A 16,942-nucleotide genomic window follows, 5' to 3' on the forward strand; every position below is an offset into this window, starting at 1 on the left:
CCAAATGGATCGATATGTCACAGAGGCGACTCTTGGTCAAGCACATGCTCCATTTTGTTTGTTTACTCTCCTCTTTGGTGGCAGCGAAATTTGTATTTTGAAAGCATGAATCATTCGTGACTCTTAGGTGTGTGTGTGTGTGTGTGTGTGTGTGTGTGTGCGTCAGAGAGAGAGAGAGAGAGAGAGCATGTGTTTTGCTCAGTCGCCATTAATAAATGTTTATACCCACTCAGCCAGCCTGGTTACATCCGGCTTGCAAAGGCATAAATCACTGGCTTCTGTCGACTCTGGAATTGACCCGCAGATTAAATGCAGATCACTGTGAGATAGGTGCCGTTCCGCATGTTTTTTATTGTTAAGAACTCTTCCCACTCTGATTGCTAGGCCTGCACCTGCTAATCTTTCTCTCTTTATTACCTGAGTTCATTGCATAGCTAGCAAAGAATTCCAGATTACTCCTTCTACACATTTATGTCAACTTGTGTTGAGAAGTAAATCAGTGCTAGACGTCACAGATTCTGTGAGGAAGGTTTGTCCTTTAGCATAGGCTATGATTTGATCACATGTATTTAAAAGAAATTTCTTTTAAAAGTGATTTATTAAGTTTTTCCAATGTAGTCCAGGGATTTGGAATAATAACTAAGTATACAGAATTTAGAAGGGTCATATGTTAATCTTTTCTCTGTTACTGCTTCCTCTTTATTACATTTACTGTTGATAAATATGCAGCAATAATGACAATTTTCCTGTTTAACAAACACCAAAGGCCCTAATGAAGACAACAGCCATTAGGTAAATCAACAACCCATTAAGGGGGAGCATTAAGTCAGAACAGGAGAGTCTATTAATTTTCTTATAGCTCTTATACATTAAGCATTTGCCAAATTCATTGTCCCAGTGGACGCTAGGCACGTCTCCAGTCCTGAATAAGAATTGGAGCTTTCATTCTGGGATTCTGCTGTCACCTGTCTAGTACTTTTGTCATGAATTGTGGAACTGTTAATGCAGAATAAAAGGTCATTATGTCCAAATTAAGAAAACGTGTAAATTAATTTGTCTGAAAATTCGAAGTCTTCATGCAGGTTGAAGCTAGTGAGGAAAACCCAAGATGAATGGTGAAAGGGGTGATCACACTCAAAGCAGAGCTCACTTTTAAATGTGCCTTTTGGGGGATGTAATCCCCTAGCAGATCAGGACCTTCCTGCTATAATGCCCAACTTGTCTTCCAGAAATCAAGCACCCCAGACAATCCAGTCAATTATTTTATGTTGTTTTTCACAGTATCAGGACAAACAGGAGGAAATCAGATACACTTTCCAGAAACGTGCTTTGCAAATTGCTGTACTGGAAACTATCCCGTGTGTAACTTGAGGGATTTGAGTCCCGGCTTTCTAATGAGGATAAACCTGAACTCAGTAAGACTTGTGGCTAGTCCATGTTCCCATGTCTTTTTCCATTAAGAATCGGAATGTTAGCTATGATCTCTCTGGCCGGGTTCCAGCCTGGTTAATTGCATGCTGTCTACCTAAATTCCCTTTGCTTGGGATGTTCTTCACTTTGGATTTCATCGCTCTTATTGTCATGTTTCCCCCAAGAGGTGAGTGCATGATATCGTAGAATGAGCCAGAATATAATTTGTCAAGCTAATAAGAGTACTTTGGGGATGAAGGGTTAAACATAAGTAGTGTGCTTTTCACAATTTCCCTCCAATGCTGCCTATTTGTACAGTAATTAATGGGGAATAACATTAGTGAAACATGGAATTGGGCCAAATCACCATGACAAGGATGGCAATAACACGGAATCAAATAATTCTGGTAAATTCTACTGGAAGTAACTAATCAAACAAACCCCCACCCTTTTTTGTTTAGTTTTGATCTGAAGCTGCCACATTTAATCACTAATTAGCGCCATGTTCCATGAGATTTATTTTACTTTATACAAACATCAGAAACATAACATTTTTCATTATTTCTGTGCCTAGTGCAGGACATAGCATGGTAAACTGCCCAGTGACACTCACTGAGGAAGGTTTGTTAAGCAAATGAATGAAGTTTGTTAAGCGAATGAATGAAGATGGGGGCAATGAACATTTACTGATTTCTTGAGATACCGCAGTCTTTAGGAGGCATGTCACCAACAGTATCTCATCTAATCCTCACAATTACTCCCATTTCACAGATGAAAAGACAGAGGCTCAGAGAGGCCAATGGCTTCTCCAAGATCAAACAGTTTTGACGTGTGTTTTACTAGAAAGCCAGCCCTTTCGTTCCTCAGTCTCTTGTAGCCTCCTGCATTGTACCTGGCATCCTCAGCCTTAATTTGAGAAGGCAAGTCCAAAAACCTCAGACCCTGTGAAAGTCAAGTTGATCTCCAAAGACAAGGTTAACAACCGCCCTATGGAATTTTACATTGTTATTCTTACTCTCATTACTCCAATTCAAATTTGTCACTGTTGCCACTTTGGAGTTGTCATAACTGTTGCCAAGTAATTATACACTTGTCACAAAATATACCATAAATCGAAACTTTATGAATCTTGGTACAAAGTGGTTCAAATGGGAATGCTTAATGAATCCAGAAAATAATGAGAAAATCTATTCTTTAAGCTCCCTAGAATTCACTCACCATGGCTGAGTCTATTGTGTTGACTAGAGAAAATGCACTTCAGCCCTCCTGCACCTGGACTGTGTTCATAGCCAAGTTTTCCGTTTTTTAACTGGCATTAAATTGCCTAGAAATTGAATATGTGGAAAATGGCAGAATTCATTTTGCCTCATGAGAGAAATCATTCTCTTCTTATTTTGATTTTTTTTTAAAAATATAGCATGAAAGTCTGATTCTTTAAAGACCATTGACCCGGGATGTAGGAAATACATATTTCTATATGATGATAGCTCTAGCTTAGAGAAAGGCTTAGGAAACACAGCGATATGTAGGCTGTAAGTCAGTCAATTTCCAGTCACTTAATCACACATCCCAGTGTAATCCAGAAGCTTCTCTACCAACATATTTTATTTCCAGCCAGATATTGGCTAACTTATGACTCTGCCAACAATGCCATTTTAATTAATTTATTCATCTTATTTCTCTTTCCTCTGCTCCTCATATCTCATCTATTTGTCTTGCCTAGATTTTAATTAAAAAAGCTCTCCTCTCTAAGGAGCAATCTGAAGTGGCAAAAATAATCACTTAAAATATTACAGTCATTAAAACATTGGCTGTGGTGGAGGCCATGCATTTTCAATTTTCCTACAAATGATGTTTTAGCTTCCTTTTAAAGTGCACTTTGTATCTGAATTGTCTGCCACCAGCCAGCTTGGCTATCAAAAATGGTCTTCCAGCTGGGTGGGCTGAGTGACAACTCCTTAATGGAGGAAATGGATGGCTCTCTGCTCATGTGGAGGGGAAGGCATACTAGGCAGATTTCATTCCATCTGCCACCAGCTCTCTGCAAGCTGGCATTGCCCAAATGCCCAATATACTCATTCCAACAAAAAGGATAGCGTCAAAAAAATAAATTGTAAGGCTACAGATGCCTGAAAGAAGTATCAGGGCCATTAGACCCCAGGGAGATAATATTAAGAGGTGCCTCGGTGTTCGTCTTTGATGAAAACCTAATTAAACTATGGTGGGGGCAATCGTGAGTACTTTTACAAGTACAAAGGTGAAGTCATTAACATTTGCAGAGGATAAAGGGAGCAACCTTAGAAAAATGCTATCCTGAATTGTGGCCAAGGACTTGTTATATTGAGGAATTTGCACTGATGTTTCCTGTTGATGGTTTTCTGAATGGCAAATTCTTGTCACTTAGCTACACTGTGTTCTGCTTTTCAAGTAAAGGAAACCCGTTGAGCTGCAAAGTAGGAAAATATTTTCTATTGACAAATAGAAACAAATATAAGGACTATATTTAAGGGATTTTTGAAAATTGGCGAACTCTGGTGCCTGGAACTATGAAGTATATGTCATTGATCAGTGCTAAAATAGTGACACAAAGTAAAAATAATTATAATTAATGCACATTGGGAGGGCTAGAAATAGAAATAGTTAGAGCCATCTTCAGAATTTATACCATTATTTTGTCCCAAATACATGCTTACTTACCTGATATGTATTCACCATGAGTTAGTCAAAAGCTGTAACTCAGGAAATCAAATTTTATGATCATTTGCTCAAAAACAAACAAACAAACAAACAAAACCTTGATGGATTCTTAGTATGCTCAAAATACTCCTGAATTCCAAAATATTCCTATTTTTATCATATCAAGAGCTCATGTATCTCACAAAGTTAGACATATAACTGTCTTACGAACTTGTTTAGATTTTAATTGTTATTACGTAGAAGTGACATGAGTTTGAATAGATGCTAAACAAAAACAGCTGGGTATTAAAATCACTGAGATCAGTTTTCTGAAATTCTTCTCATACTCTCAGTGCACATTTCTCTTGGATTTTAACATAGTATACTGATACTACACAATGCAAGTTCATCTGTAAAAAAAAAAAAAAAGTGGCAACGACATCTTGCATTATTAAGTTTTCCTGTCCTCAGAGGATTTTTGGTAATCTGCCAAAATTTGGAGAGCCTTTAAAGTTCTAATTGATGCTTCTATCTGCCCTAAATGTGAATGAATGTTTGCAGTATTTTTACCATATGGCTATTGTGGGACATATTCTTTCACATTTTACTAAAGGTCTGAAGTTGACCTGAAGCATTTTAATGACTATTCTAATGAGAAACACAATTAAAAATGGGTTTACATATGTTTTTATCTCTCTTTCCCCTACTGCTAAGAGTATGGACTGTAACAGCTTATTTTTGGAAAAACTATCCAGAAAAAAAAAAAATGATTATTGTACAACACTCAGATGTTTCAGAAACACACCTCCACAGGTCATACTACTTGTGCTTTTAACAGCACCCCAGGGAACAGATATTATTGACATCATTCCATAGCCTGAGAAACTGAGGCCTGCAGGGGTTAACTGACTTATGCAAAAGCATGTAGCTGTTAAGTAGAGCAAACACATTGAAACAGGCTTCTGATTCCAATCCTCAGATTCCTTGAGGATGGAAAGCAACTGAGTCTTCATTTCTTGTCATCTTGATTGGTTTTGGTTTCTAGGATTTTGTTCTTTTCCAACCTTCATCTCCTCAATTCACGTAAGTGCTGAATTAATGGAGGTAGATTCTTCAGGGCACTGGTTCCCATCCAGAGGCAGAAATGTACTATCAAACAAGCCGATTCTATCTCAGTCCAAATGCATTCAGGCAGAAGTTCTGAGTTGGGGGCACCTGGGTGGTTCAGTCAGTGAAGCCTCTGCCTTCAGCTCAGGTCATGATCCCTGAGTACTGGGATCGAGCCCCACATCAGGTTTCCTGCTCGGTGGGGAGTCTGCTTCTCCCTCTCCCCCATGCTGCCACTCTGTCTACTTGTGCTCTCTCTCTGTCAAATAAATAAATAATTTTTTAATTAAAAAAAAAAAAGTCTTAGTTCAGAGAGCATCTGGGAAACCAGGCCCATCCTAAGGTTTTGAACCCCTGTGACAAATCGTAATATAGAATTCACAGGGAACTCTAACTTGCCTTGTGATTGATTTAGGGATCCTCAGAATGCGAACCCTCAACGGTCCCCCTACCTTTCCCCGGATTCTTCTTTTTTTTTTTTTTTTTTTCAAGATTTTATTTATTTATTTGACACAGAGAGAGATCACAAGTAGGCAGAGAGGCTGGCAGCAAGAGAGGGGGAAGCAGGCTCCCAGCTGAGCAGAGAGCCCGATGCGAGGGTCGATCCCAGGACCCTGAGATCAGGACCTGAGCTGAAGGCAGAGGCTTAACCCTCTGAGCCACCCAGGCACCCCCTTTCCCAGGATTCTTAAATACAAGGCCTATATACAGTCAGCCTCTCAGGAGGCCTGTTCCTGCTCAGATGACTCAGGAATACACCAGTTTCCCACACACTATCCCCTGCTCTATCACCCCAATATGACCCTGCTGGTTCATATTACCGACTCCACACCTTGAAAACATTGGGCTCTACTCGGAATGGCAGAGTCAGAAGTCGTCTCCCGATCTATTAGCATGGCGGGGAGTCAGTCAACCATCCATTGCTGTGAGTGTTCTGTGGGTCCCGCGGCCCCGCTGCCCAGAAAATGGCAGCCCCATCTTGCTCAGAGAGAGGGGAGGTCAAGCTGCCTCCCGCCGAGCTGTGGCTGCTGACTTTGCATATGTCACAACCTTTTTTTGGTAGTGCATTGCAGCATTAAGACTATGAAGAAGAAAACCTTCCAAGAGCAGTACTTCTTCCCCTCCACACCCAGAAGACTTTGGGCCTATTTGGCAAGGGAGAAGAGAGCCAACTGCAAATCTTCCCTTCAGCCTGACAGACAGGATTAGGATATTTGCTGGGGAAAGACCAGCACTGATTGTTCTAAACCACTGCCCCCTCTGTTTGAATTTAGATTTGGCATTATTCTTCTTTCACTACAAGCTGTTAAAGAACAACTCCTTCCCTATAGAAATAATAAAACTATGCCCCAAACAATATCATTATCTCTTTCATGGAAACTTACCAAAGATAGATCCTACTAGTTTTTAGATCCTATTATGTTAGCATGAAAATTGGATGACATTCAGTTGAGTGGTAATATTTTTTCAGATTGCTTTATTTACCCTTGATATGGTAAATATTACTTGTTTCATATGCTAGCCCTCTGTAGTCATAGTGTCAAAAATGTATATTTGGTAGATAATTTTCAATAATTATACAATTACAAGTGATCTATTCAACTACCAAATGTATTTGGTAATAGCAAAATAACAAAAAGATCCTTTAAAATTATTTCTATTTTGGGGTGCCTGGGTGGCTCAGTGGGTTAAAGCCTCTGCCTTCGGCTCAGGTCATGATCCCAGGGTCCTGAGATTGGGCCCCGCATCGGGCTCTCTGCTCGGTGGGGAGCCTGCTTCCTCCTCTCTCTCTCTGCCTGCTTCTCTGCCTACTTGTGACCTCTGTCTGTCAAATAAATAAATAAAATCTTTAAAAAAAATTTCTATTTTTCTAAAACACCAACTGATTTTAATTTTTGGAAATCAGTTTAACAATATTCAGTTAAACAGTATCTAGTTGTATAATGGCTTTTTTTACATAAATCTTCCATCTCAACTAAATAAAAATATACATCAAATATCTTAATAATATAAAATTTGGAGAGTGGCAAAACACTCATTTATAACAGTCTTAAAATATTAACAAACAATCCTGAGGCAAATGAAACCAAAATCGAAATAATTAAATTGGTGTTTAGCCAGAAATGACCAAGTTAAGTGAGTCACTCTTTTTATTATGTAAATATGCCCTTTTAAATTGTAATTAAATTGTTCTGTTTTCACACAAAAAGATATTTCATGTATGGCTTTTCCTTAGACAATGACTAAATGTGTCATCTACACTGATAATCAGTGTTCTTATATTAATCCCAGATACACATAGGCTATAGTTGATCAGGATTCCTAATGCAAAGATAATTGAAAAAAAAAAAAACAAAACCCGTTACTTAGAGTTTGGTGGGCTTATTAGGAAAGTAATCCTTGTTATTTTGTTAGCATTTGTAGTCTTTACAGGATAATAGCAGTGGACCCTTGGGTTTGTCACCTTTTGACAGTTTCTACAGTCAAAAAAACTGAGCCCTAGTTTTGATCCTTTTCTGTGGGTTTAGGATCACATAAAATGAGTTCAGTTTAGCTTCTGTGAATAATCTGTATTCACTGTGGTGTGAAAAAGATTCTCGGGCAGGTGATGCATGCTTCGTGCTACAATATTATCTAAGATGATGACGGGCTCTGTGGGTGTGTCTTATGTGTTAGCGCTGTGAAATGATTCCCCCAAGATCATATGCTCTGACTCTTGAACTTTTGGAAGTTTCTAGAAGCTTTATTTGCTGTTTCAAAATGGTATTCTGTTTCCTCCTTCAACTGATTTTATCAGCCTTAACCAGTTTAATTGTCATAAAACATTTCTTTGCATACATCACTCCCTTATTTTAGGACACCACTGCCAATAGGATATTGTAGAGATCCCTAAGATTACTAAAGATTTTTTTTATTGTCAGCCTCCAGTCAGATTCTCAAAATCATGCCTACTGATTATCTTTGTCATTCATTCATATTTGTCATTCAACTTGGATCTTTATCCATCCTTTAAAACATGTTAAAGACCTATTTGCCCGTGAAACCTATACACTGACCAGCCCTGGACAGTGATTCTTACCTTTTCTCACTCATTAGCACTTACTATCTGTTGCCTAGTGTTGCGACCTATCTTTGGTATCTCTCAATGAGACTGGGAGTCTTTTGAGAGCAAAGATTAGGTATTATTGTACTTTGTTATAAACCCCTCCATCCACTACCTTCCTAAATGCCTTCTACATAATAAGTTCTCTGTAAAAGAAAAATTGATTACTTGAAAAGGCAGAGCTGTATCATTCATTCATTCATTCATTCACTATTGAATTACTCAAAAAATTTTTTTAATTTCTACTATAAGCCAAATCTTATTTGTATACACAGCAGGAACAAAATGGACATGATCCCAGCGCTACAGAACTTACAGTCACTGGGTGTGATATTTTCTGTCCAGTTATTTTTCTTCATTTCTATTTCATTTTAAGGTATATAACACTTAAAGGATATTTGTTCTTTGTTTTATTAGTATTTCTGTATATATGACTTACTACCAAAAATACATTTTCAAAAAAGTAAATACTCACTTTACTCAGCTCCAAAGTTTGAACTTATTTCTGACTTTAAGCTGAAAAAATAGAGGTTTAAAAAAAGCATTACAAGAAACTCTTTTTCTCTATTCTTTGTGAACCTTGTGCTTTTGGGGAGAATAACAAAGATTGTAATTTCCCAGCTCTTCACTGGGCGCATCGTGCACTCCTGAGGTCTTGCCAGAAACTTCTATTCCAAAGGTAGCTGAGAATATACGATTATATCAGGGATTACTTTGACCTTTTCTATATTCCATGTTTTGATTAGCTGGCTCTTCGACTCCTATCCCACTTACAGACAAATTGTGAAAGGTTTGAATGGCAAGCCAGAAATACATAGAATATTGAAAAGGTCAGTGAGATTTAGCCCCATAAGCACAGTATTGAAAATATATGACTAGTCATTATCACACTTAATTCCCGACAAGGACTGGGTGAAGATGGGAAGTTATTCCAATTAAAATATTCTTGTTTCACACCAAAGGCTGAAGTGCCAAAGCTCAGATGGCCTCTTGACTCCTTTTTTTGGGATAACTTAATAAGTTTGAAAGAAACTGTAATTGAATTAAATAAGACACAAAGAGAAGTAACAAGCTCTTCTGAGCTGACTACCCATCATAAAGGAAATAATATCGTTGACTTTTCTAAAAACTCTAATTATACATGAGTAAGACAGCCACAAAACCAATTCAACAGCCACCCCATGCTCTCTTTTCATCTACAGCATAGCTGTCAATCAGATGGGAACTCCATTTATTTCCATGGAAATGAAGGCAGTGAGTTTAATTTTGCCACCACCCGGGATGTAGATCTTTCTACAGAGGATATTCAAGAGCAGTGGTCAGAAGAATTTGAAAGCCAGCCTACAGGGTAAGTAATTGCTATCCCATGCTGCGGATAGCACTCATATTAATCCACTGGACATATTTTAAATGCATATTATTAAATAGCAAAAGCATAGTTAAATCAATATTGATTGTTCTTTTAGAAGATTCATTTATTTATTTGAGAGAGAAAGCAGGAGGAGGAAGGGCAGAGAGAAAGAGAGAGAGAATCTGAAGCAGACTCCATGCTGAGTGAAGAACCCAACGTGGGGCTCCATCTCGTGACCCTGAGATCTCAACCTGAGCCGAAATCAAGAGACAGGTGCTTAGCTGACTGGGCCATCCAGGCGCCCCAAAGCCAATTGTTCTTATAGACAGGACAAATGGTTAGACTTGCCCTAAACATTCTTTATTAAATAATCAGCTACTTTTGGGGCACCTGGCTGGCTCAGTAATTGAACGTCTGCCTTTGGCTCAGGTCATGATCCCAGGGTCCTGGGATCGAGCCCCACATGGGGCTCTCTACTCGGCAGGGAGTCTGCTTTCCCTCTCCCAGTCCCCCTGCTTGTGTTCCCTCTCTTTCTGTGTCTGTCTCTGTCAAATAAATAAATAAAATCTTTTAAAAAATAATCAACTACTTTAATGTATATTAAAAATTTATAATTGCAAGTACCTTTTAACTACAATTGAAGCACTTTTAGTTCAGCTTTGTTGATTCAGGTTTTACTGGGGAAAAGTTCTTTTTCAATGTGTATGGAACACAAAATCTTTCCACTACTCTTATATTGAGACTTTCAGTCATCTTCCTGGGGCCTGAGATTTATAGACAGAGATCTGTCCAGCAGCCTGAGCTGCCACTGCTGCTGTGACCTTTTGCTGCTACATCAGGGTCTTTCACTTGTTGAAAGCTAGATTTCTGTTGTGGCTGACAGAGCCCTGTCTCAAGGAAGTCCAGCCTGTGGGGCAGGCCAAGTTACGCCTCTGAAGAAGGCTGACACTTTGAGGGACCTCATTCGTTCACAGCCTAGCAGTGATGCTCAAGCCCTTCAGTCCATAAAGTTACCAACACTCTGGCAGTTCCATTTCCAGTGTGGCCCAGGTGTCTCCTTGAGGGACCAGCAACTACTGCTCTTCTGTTCCATCTCCAGGATTTTCCCAAGAGTTAGGCTGCTTTCCTTCATAACCCCTACACTACACAGGACCCATTCCACTCCCCTTACAAACCAGTGGGCTTTGATGGGGTCCAGAATTTTGACAATGTACGCAAGGCTTCTTTACCTACCTTTTGGAGATAAAGAACCTTCACCAGTGGATCAGTTCTCCCTTTCTGATTCCTGATACAGAAGACCAATTCAAACCCCTTTCCTGGTTATGGAGCCTGACTGCCTATGAGAGAGTCCCAAATCTGGAAGCACAAGACATCTGTTGACCTCCACTCCTTCATCTCTCCAAGCTAATACCATCCGTGTGGAAGTGATGAGCCAACCTCTTCAGTGAGACCCACATCCCCTGGGGATGTGGATGATTTCATGATACCCAGCCCCCATCCCACTAAAGCAGAGAGAGAAACACAAATTTAACTCCAGGAGGACAACTCTCTTACCCACCTAAATCCCTGCCTATCTATCTCTTTTCTCAAAGACTTCAGTGTTACTATTCCTATTCCTTTGGGGAGAGAGAAAATTTGTTTTTAATTATGGCTTTCATATCTACCTATTCCCTGTCCCACAATGCTTTCTTTTCCTTTCCTTTTCTTTTTTTCTTTTTTTTCCAGCTTGTTGTATCATCAAAGCTTGTCTATAAAAGAACCAAAGAAAAGCTTTTTTGGATGGATTAATGGTCCATCCAGCAATCTGCTAGTAACATTAGTGAAGATTTAGTATAAACAAACAGAAACCACGAGTTAAGCTTGGAAAGGAATTGATTTTATATTAGAAGAAACTGAACATATCTTAGAAAATTAGTGTACTAGTCCAGAGATATAGCTTGCAAAAAAATTATTTCTGTTAACAGAGCAGGCATTTTCACAGAGCACTAATGTTATGAGAGAATTTGTGGTAAACTAAATTATTCACACCATCCCCCCCAAAAACAAAGAAGGAACTGTTAGTATTCCTGAAAAAAGAACTAAAGTTAAGACGCACACAGAGGAATGTCAGCACAAGTTCCATCCACTCAGTGACTCAGGTGGTTGCAATTATGCTCTTTGGCCCCTTCTCAGTCCTGAGGATGTATCAGGATTTTGGTCACAGTTAAGAGGCTAATACTTTCCGGCCATGGCCTTGTCAGCAGATCTCTGCTCCAATAACATAGACTAATGTGCTTGACAAAAGCACCTGTGCACTCTAATTGCTGTACAATTAACTCCTCCCAGTCCTAAAAGCAATAAATTATCCTAGCAACTACATCGTAGGTTTATTTGCAGCTTTCCCCCTAAGTTATCAGGCCATAGCCCCCAGATATACCTCATTTGTGCTCTCATCTGGTTGCCCAGTCATCCAGCTTGCTGTTATAACATAAAGGTATAAGAGGATAATGAGAGGATCTAGTGTTTTCCGTGTTTGCAGTGATGTTAAAAATGCTGGTTTAGTCCATGAGAGAGAGAGAGAGAGTGTGTGTGTGTGTATGTGTGTGTGTGTGTCTCCCCTCTCTGCATCCCTTTCACCCACTCCCAAATGTTGCTTTACTGGTCCAGGGAAGAAAGTTGTCATGATAATTTTTATTTATAACTTTGGAGGGGGGAAAAAGCCCATCACAAAATCAAATTAATGTGAAATTTGTTTTACCTAGGGTAAGAGCCGGCAAAGAAAAAGAGATTAGGAATTTGGTAGTGAATTTCTTGATGTGTTTTGTTTTACCAGCCAGATTTACTAAATATTTGTCTCATTCTTCATCTCCGTCATCATCACCCACACTGATAATTAATCATTATTGGCTCACTTGCTGACATAGAAAATGTAGACAGTAAATCCCCACTGTGCTCAAGAACAGCCAGTTGAATTGATGGAGCTCTGTGAATCTTGAGGTCACTATTTTAAAAATAAAAAAAAATTTTTTTAATGAATTAATTAAATTATTAACCTGTATATATTTTTACTTCTCTTAATGATGTATTTCACCTGTAAGAATTATGAAAGAGAAAAATGAATATGCAGTTCTTTCTAATAATTTGAAAACACTTCATATGAATGTTAAGAAAGAAAAGAAAGCCACTATTTTGGGAATCTGGTTTCCCAGATGTTCCTCTTTTCCTACCATTTGAGTCAAACTATTTGATCTCACATCACAGGGATGTAAGAGCTGTTTGCCTCTCATATCATAAAACTGTCCTAAATCCAATGTTGGTAGGTTTATTTTTTAAGTGGGATCGTAAAGGTTTTTTTCTCTTTTTCATTAAGAAGACACATCTGAAAAAAAAGAAGAAGAAGAAGAAGAAAAAGACACATTTGTTACTTCAGCAAGAGAGAAACTTTAATGGATACACTGATAATTTATGTGAATCTTTCTAAGCTTCGGCTTAACTTTACAAATACCTCATTTAATTAGCCACCACCATATCTCACCTAGCGGAGACTGCCTTTAGGTGGGAAAGAGCTTTGTAGAAACACACACTGCTATCATATAGATTTTGTATACTTCTTTTTCATCCCAAATGCAAACATTGTATGTTTTTACTCTTCAAATACCTTTATGGTTGTCACTATTCACGTTAAAGAGGAACTCCACAAATGTAATGAATGTTAGAATATTGAATCGACACAGCATGCTTCAGTCTTCACCACTTGCCCCAAATCCTTGGAAATTACAGAAAATGAGCAAACATATCTATAATGACACTATAAAATGAACAAAAAAATGTGCCCTAGTTGGGTCAGGAATTATAAAAGTGTTGTACCCAAAAAGAGAAGAGAAGATCTGATGGAAGGAGGGAACTATAGCCCCAAACAGATGTTGAATAAGACACGGAAAAGATGGCTCAGCCCTGACCCAGGACTCAGATGCTGGTCACAGGAATAAGGATGGGGCTCAGGTTTTGCGATAGTGACTGCCAAAGAGGAGAGTCCCTCAGTATACCTACTTCCAAGTAGAGGCCTCTATTCCCAGGAAGAAGCAATGAATGTGGACACTTGCAGTGGAGAAACAGGGCAATCCAGGTAACTGGAAACCTCAAGGGGTAACATGGTAGTCCCATGTAAAGGCCCATCTGCCCAGTAGCCATTTTTATACCAAAATTAAAAAAATAATAACAGATACAAATTTAAGCAAATGATCTAGAATCAACAAATCTGAGGAAAATCAGCTCCATTTAAAAATCATCAAACTAAAGAACTAAGGTCTGAGAAAACAGAAAGAGTAGGATAAACAAACAGATTTGATAAGAGGCATAATTCATATCCTCAGACAGATAAGAGTGCATACTGCATTTGATAAATTAAAAGACATTTTATGAGAAAGCATAGAGATGTGAGATGAAAATATATGATTGTTGAAACTAACTTAATTTTTTTTTCCTCCACTGAAGAACAAATTAATGAGCTAGAAATTTGCGTCTTGAAGTCTACCCAAAACTTGGGGTCACTGAATATAAGAAAGAAAGTTGTAAAGTATGGGGGAAATTTGGCTCTTCTGATGTTAGGAAAATAAGAATTACAGAAAGAGAGGTCAGAGAGAATATATGGAATGAAATATTCAAAGATATTGCTGAAGAAAAGTTCCCAAGATTGAAAAAAGAAAAAAAAAAAAGAAGAAGAAGAAGAAGACATAGTTCCTGTGAATGAAGTGTTTAGCAAGATGAATGGGAACATATCCAGTCCTAGAACATCAGGAAGAAACTTCAGAACACCGATAAAAGAAGAAATCCTAAAAGCTTCTAGGTGAGATTCATAGTACTTTTCTTGGTAGCACTAAGCATTAAGTTTAAAAAAAAATGAAGAAGTTATCTAGTTCTGAAAAAATTATTTGGAACATAAAATTCTTCTCCAGTCAATTATCATACAACAATTAGGAAAAGACAAAAACCTTTTTATTCTTATACATATACAAGAACTTCATGGTAATTGTGTTTTGTGTACATAACCCAAAACCTTTGATAGAAACACAAAAAATAAAGAGAATGGAACCCAAACAACACTAAAGAAAATCATGAAGCCACAAAGGAAGAGACCAACCGAAGAAGAAAGGAACAGAGAAGAACTACAGAAATAGCCAGAAAACAAATAACAAAATGAAAATAAGTACATACCTATCAATAATTACTTTAAATGTAAATGGACTAAATGCTCCAATCAAAAGAGATACAGTGGCTGAGAGGATGAAAAAAATAACACCCTTTTATATTCTGTCTGCAAGAGACACTTGAGATACAGAGACACAGACAGACTAAAAGTGAAGTGATGGATAAAGATAGTCCATGCAAATAGAAATGAAAAGAAAGTTGGAGTACCAATTCTCATTTCAGATAAAATAGACTTTAAGACTGATTATAACAAAATACAAAGAAGATTATATGACAAAAGTGTCAACCCAGGGGAGGATATAACATTTGTAAATATTTATGCACCCAACATGGCAACACCTAAGTATATAAAGCAATATTAACAGACATAAAGGGAGTGATTGGCAGCAATACAATAATAGCATGAGACTTTAATACCCCACTTACCTCAATGGATAGATCATTCAGACAGAAAATCAATAGGGAAACACTGACCTTAAACAACACATTAGTCCAGATGGACTGAATAGATATATAGAGAATATTTCATCCAAAAACTGTAGAACACACACTCTTCAGATGTACATGGGACATTCACCAGGATGGATCATATGTTAGACCACAAAACAAGTCTCAGTAAATTCAAGAAGACTTAAATCGTATCAAGCATCTATTCTAACCATAACATATGAAACTAGAAGTCAACTACAAGAACAAAACTGAAAAAAACACAAACACATGGAATCAAAGAGAAAATTTAAAAAAAATACTTGAAACAAATGAAAATCAAAATACAACTTTTCAAATCTATGAAAAGTAGATGAAGTTACATCAGACTAAAAGTTCTTGCACCGCAAAGGAAGCCATCCACAAAGCAAAAAGACTGCCTACTGAATGGTCAAAGATATTTGCAAATTACATACCCAATAAGAGGTTAAAATCCAAAATATATAAAGAAGTTACACAATTCAATATCAAAAGAACCCAAACAACTTGACAATTACTGAAATTGGATATTATATACATGGGATTTCATTGTTAACTTTTCTTTCTACCTTTGGATGTAATGTACAGCATAGGGAAATAGTCAATAATATTACAATAACTTTTTATGGAAACATATGGTAAGTAGACTTACGGAGATCTTTTCTTAATACATAAAAATATTAAATCACTGTGACCTACATCTGAAACTAATAGGATATCATATGTCGATTATACTTCAATTGGAAAAAAAACAAAATGAAAACAAACCTTTTCAGACACACCAGGTTCAAAATATTTACTACCCCCCAAACCCTCTCTGAAAGAATTGTGAGGTAATATGTTCCTAGTAATTAATCTAAGAGAAATATGATTCAAGAAAGAGTAGCGATCAAAGAAAAAAAAAAGCCTCTAGTTCAGTCTAAATAAGTATTGATTCTTAAAAAGTAATTTAATAAAAATTTGAAATTAAAGCCCAGATGACCTCAATGAGAAGTACAAAGGGAAAGTGACAAAAAGGAAAGAAGAGTAAGGAAGTAAAATACTGCCAAAGTTCCTATCTTGCTTGGAATGAGGATACAGCTCTGGGGTAACTCTTAATGTTAATAGAAAACTTTTAAGTGTAAATATGTAAATAATAGATTAGCCAGAAACAGACTATGTAATTTCTGAAACATGAGGGTCACATAGGACATGGAAGACTGAGTCTCATACATGCCGGGAAAGGAACAAAAGGAAACAGTAAAAAACAGTGTCAATAGAAAACAGAAAACAATTTGTCAAGAATCCATCTAAACATATCAGTAACCCAATAAATTTGACCAAGTTGTATTTATTAAATGATATTTTCAAACATATCAGTAACTCAATAAATCTGAGTTATATTCATTTATTAAATGAGATTTCCAAAGGAAGTTTTTAATAAAAGTAAGCTATATATTTACAATAACATACGAAATTAAAAATCAAAGAAGAGAAACAAATACACCAGAAAACTATGAGAGAAGGAGGCATATTAAAATCAGATCATTCAAATCAGATAAAAAAAATCCAAATTTAAACACTAAAAAGGATAAAAGGGGATATCTTATGCAATAGTATATGTAGGACACTTGCCACAATGCATAGCACATAATATGCAATCA

At 37.3% G+C, this 16,942-nt stretch overlaps 1 protein-coding gene across 2 annotated transcripts in view; it reads left to right on the forward strand.

Annotated features, from left to right (window-relative positions):
• The window catches only part of LOC111155225 (reelin), a 505,959-nt gene that overhangs the window by 301,506 nt on the left and 187,511 nt on the right, over positions 1–16,942 (forward strand). For both annotated transcript variants that reach the window (XM_022515343.1, XM_022515345.1), the window contains exon 11: positions 9,499–9,644. In XM_022515343.1, coding sequence (XP_022371051.1) covers positions 9,499–9,644 — 146 coding nt within the window. The remainder of the gene's footprint in view (positions 1–9,498; positions 9,645–16,942) is intronic.

The sequence above is a fragment of the Enhydra lutris genome, unplaced genomic scaffold, assembly GCF_002288905.1.
Source record: "Enhydra lutris kenyoni isolate GAN:26980312 unplaced genomic scaffold, ASM228890v2 scaffoldscaffold40, whole genome shotgun sequence".
NCBI lineage: Eukaryota > Metazoa > Chordata > Mammalia > Carnivora > Mustelidae > Enhydra > Enhydra lutris.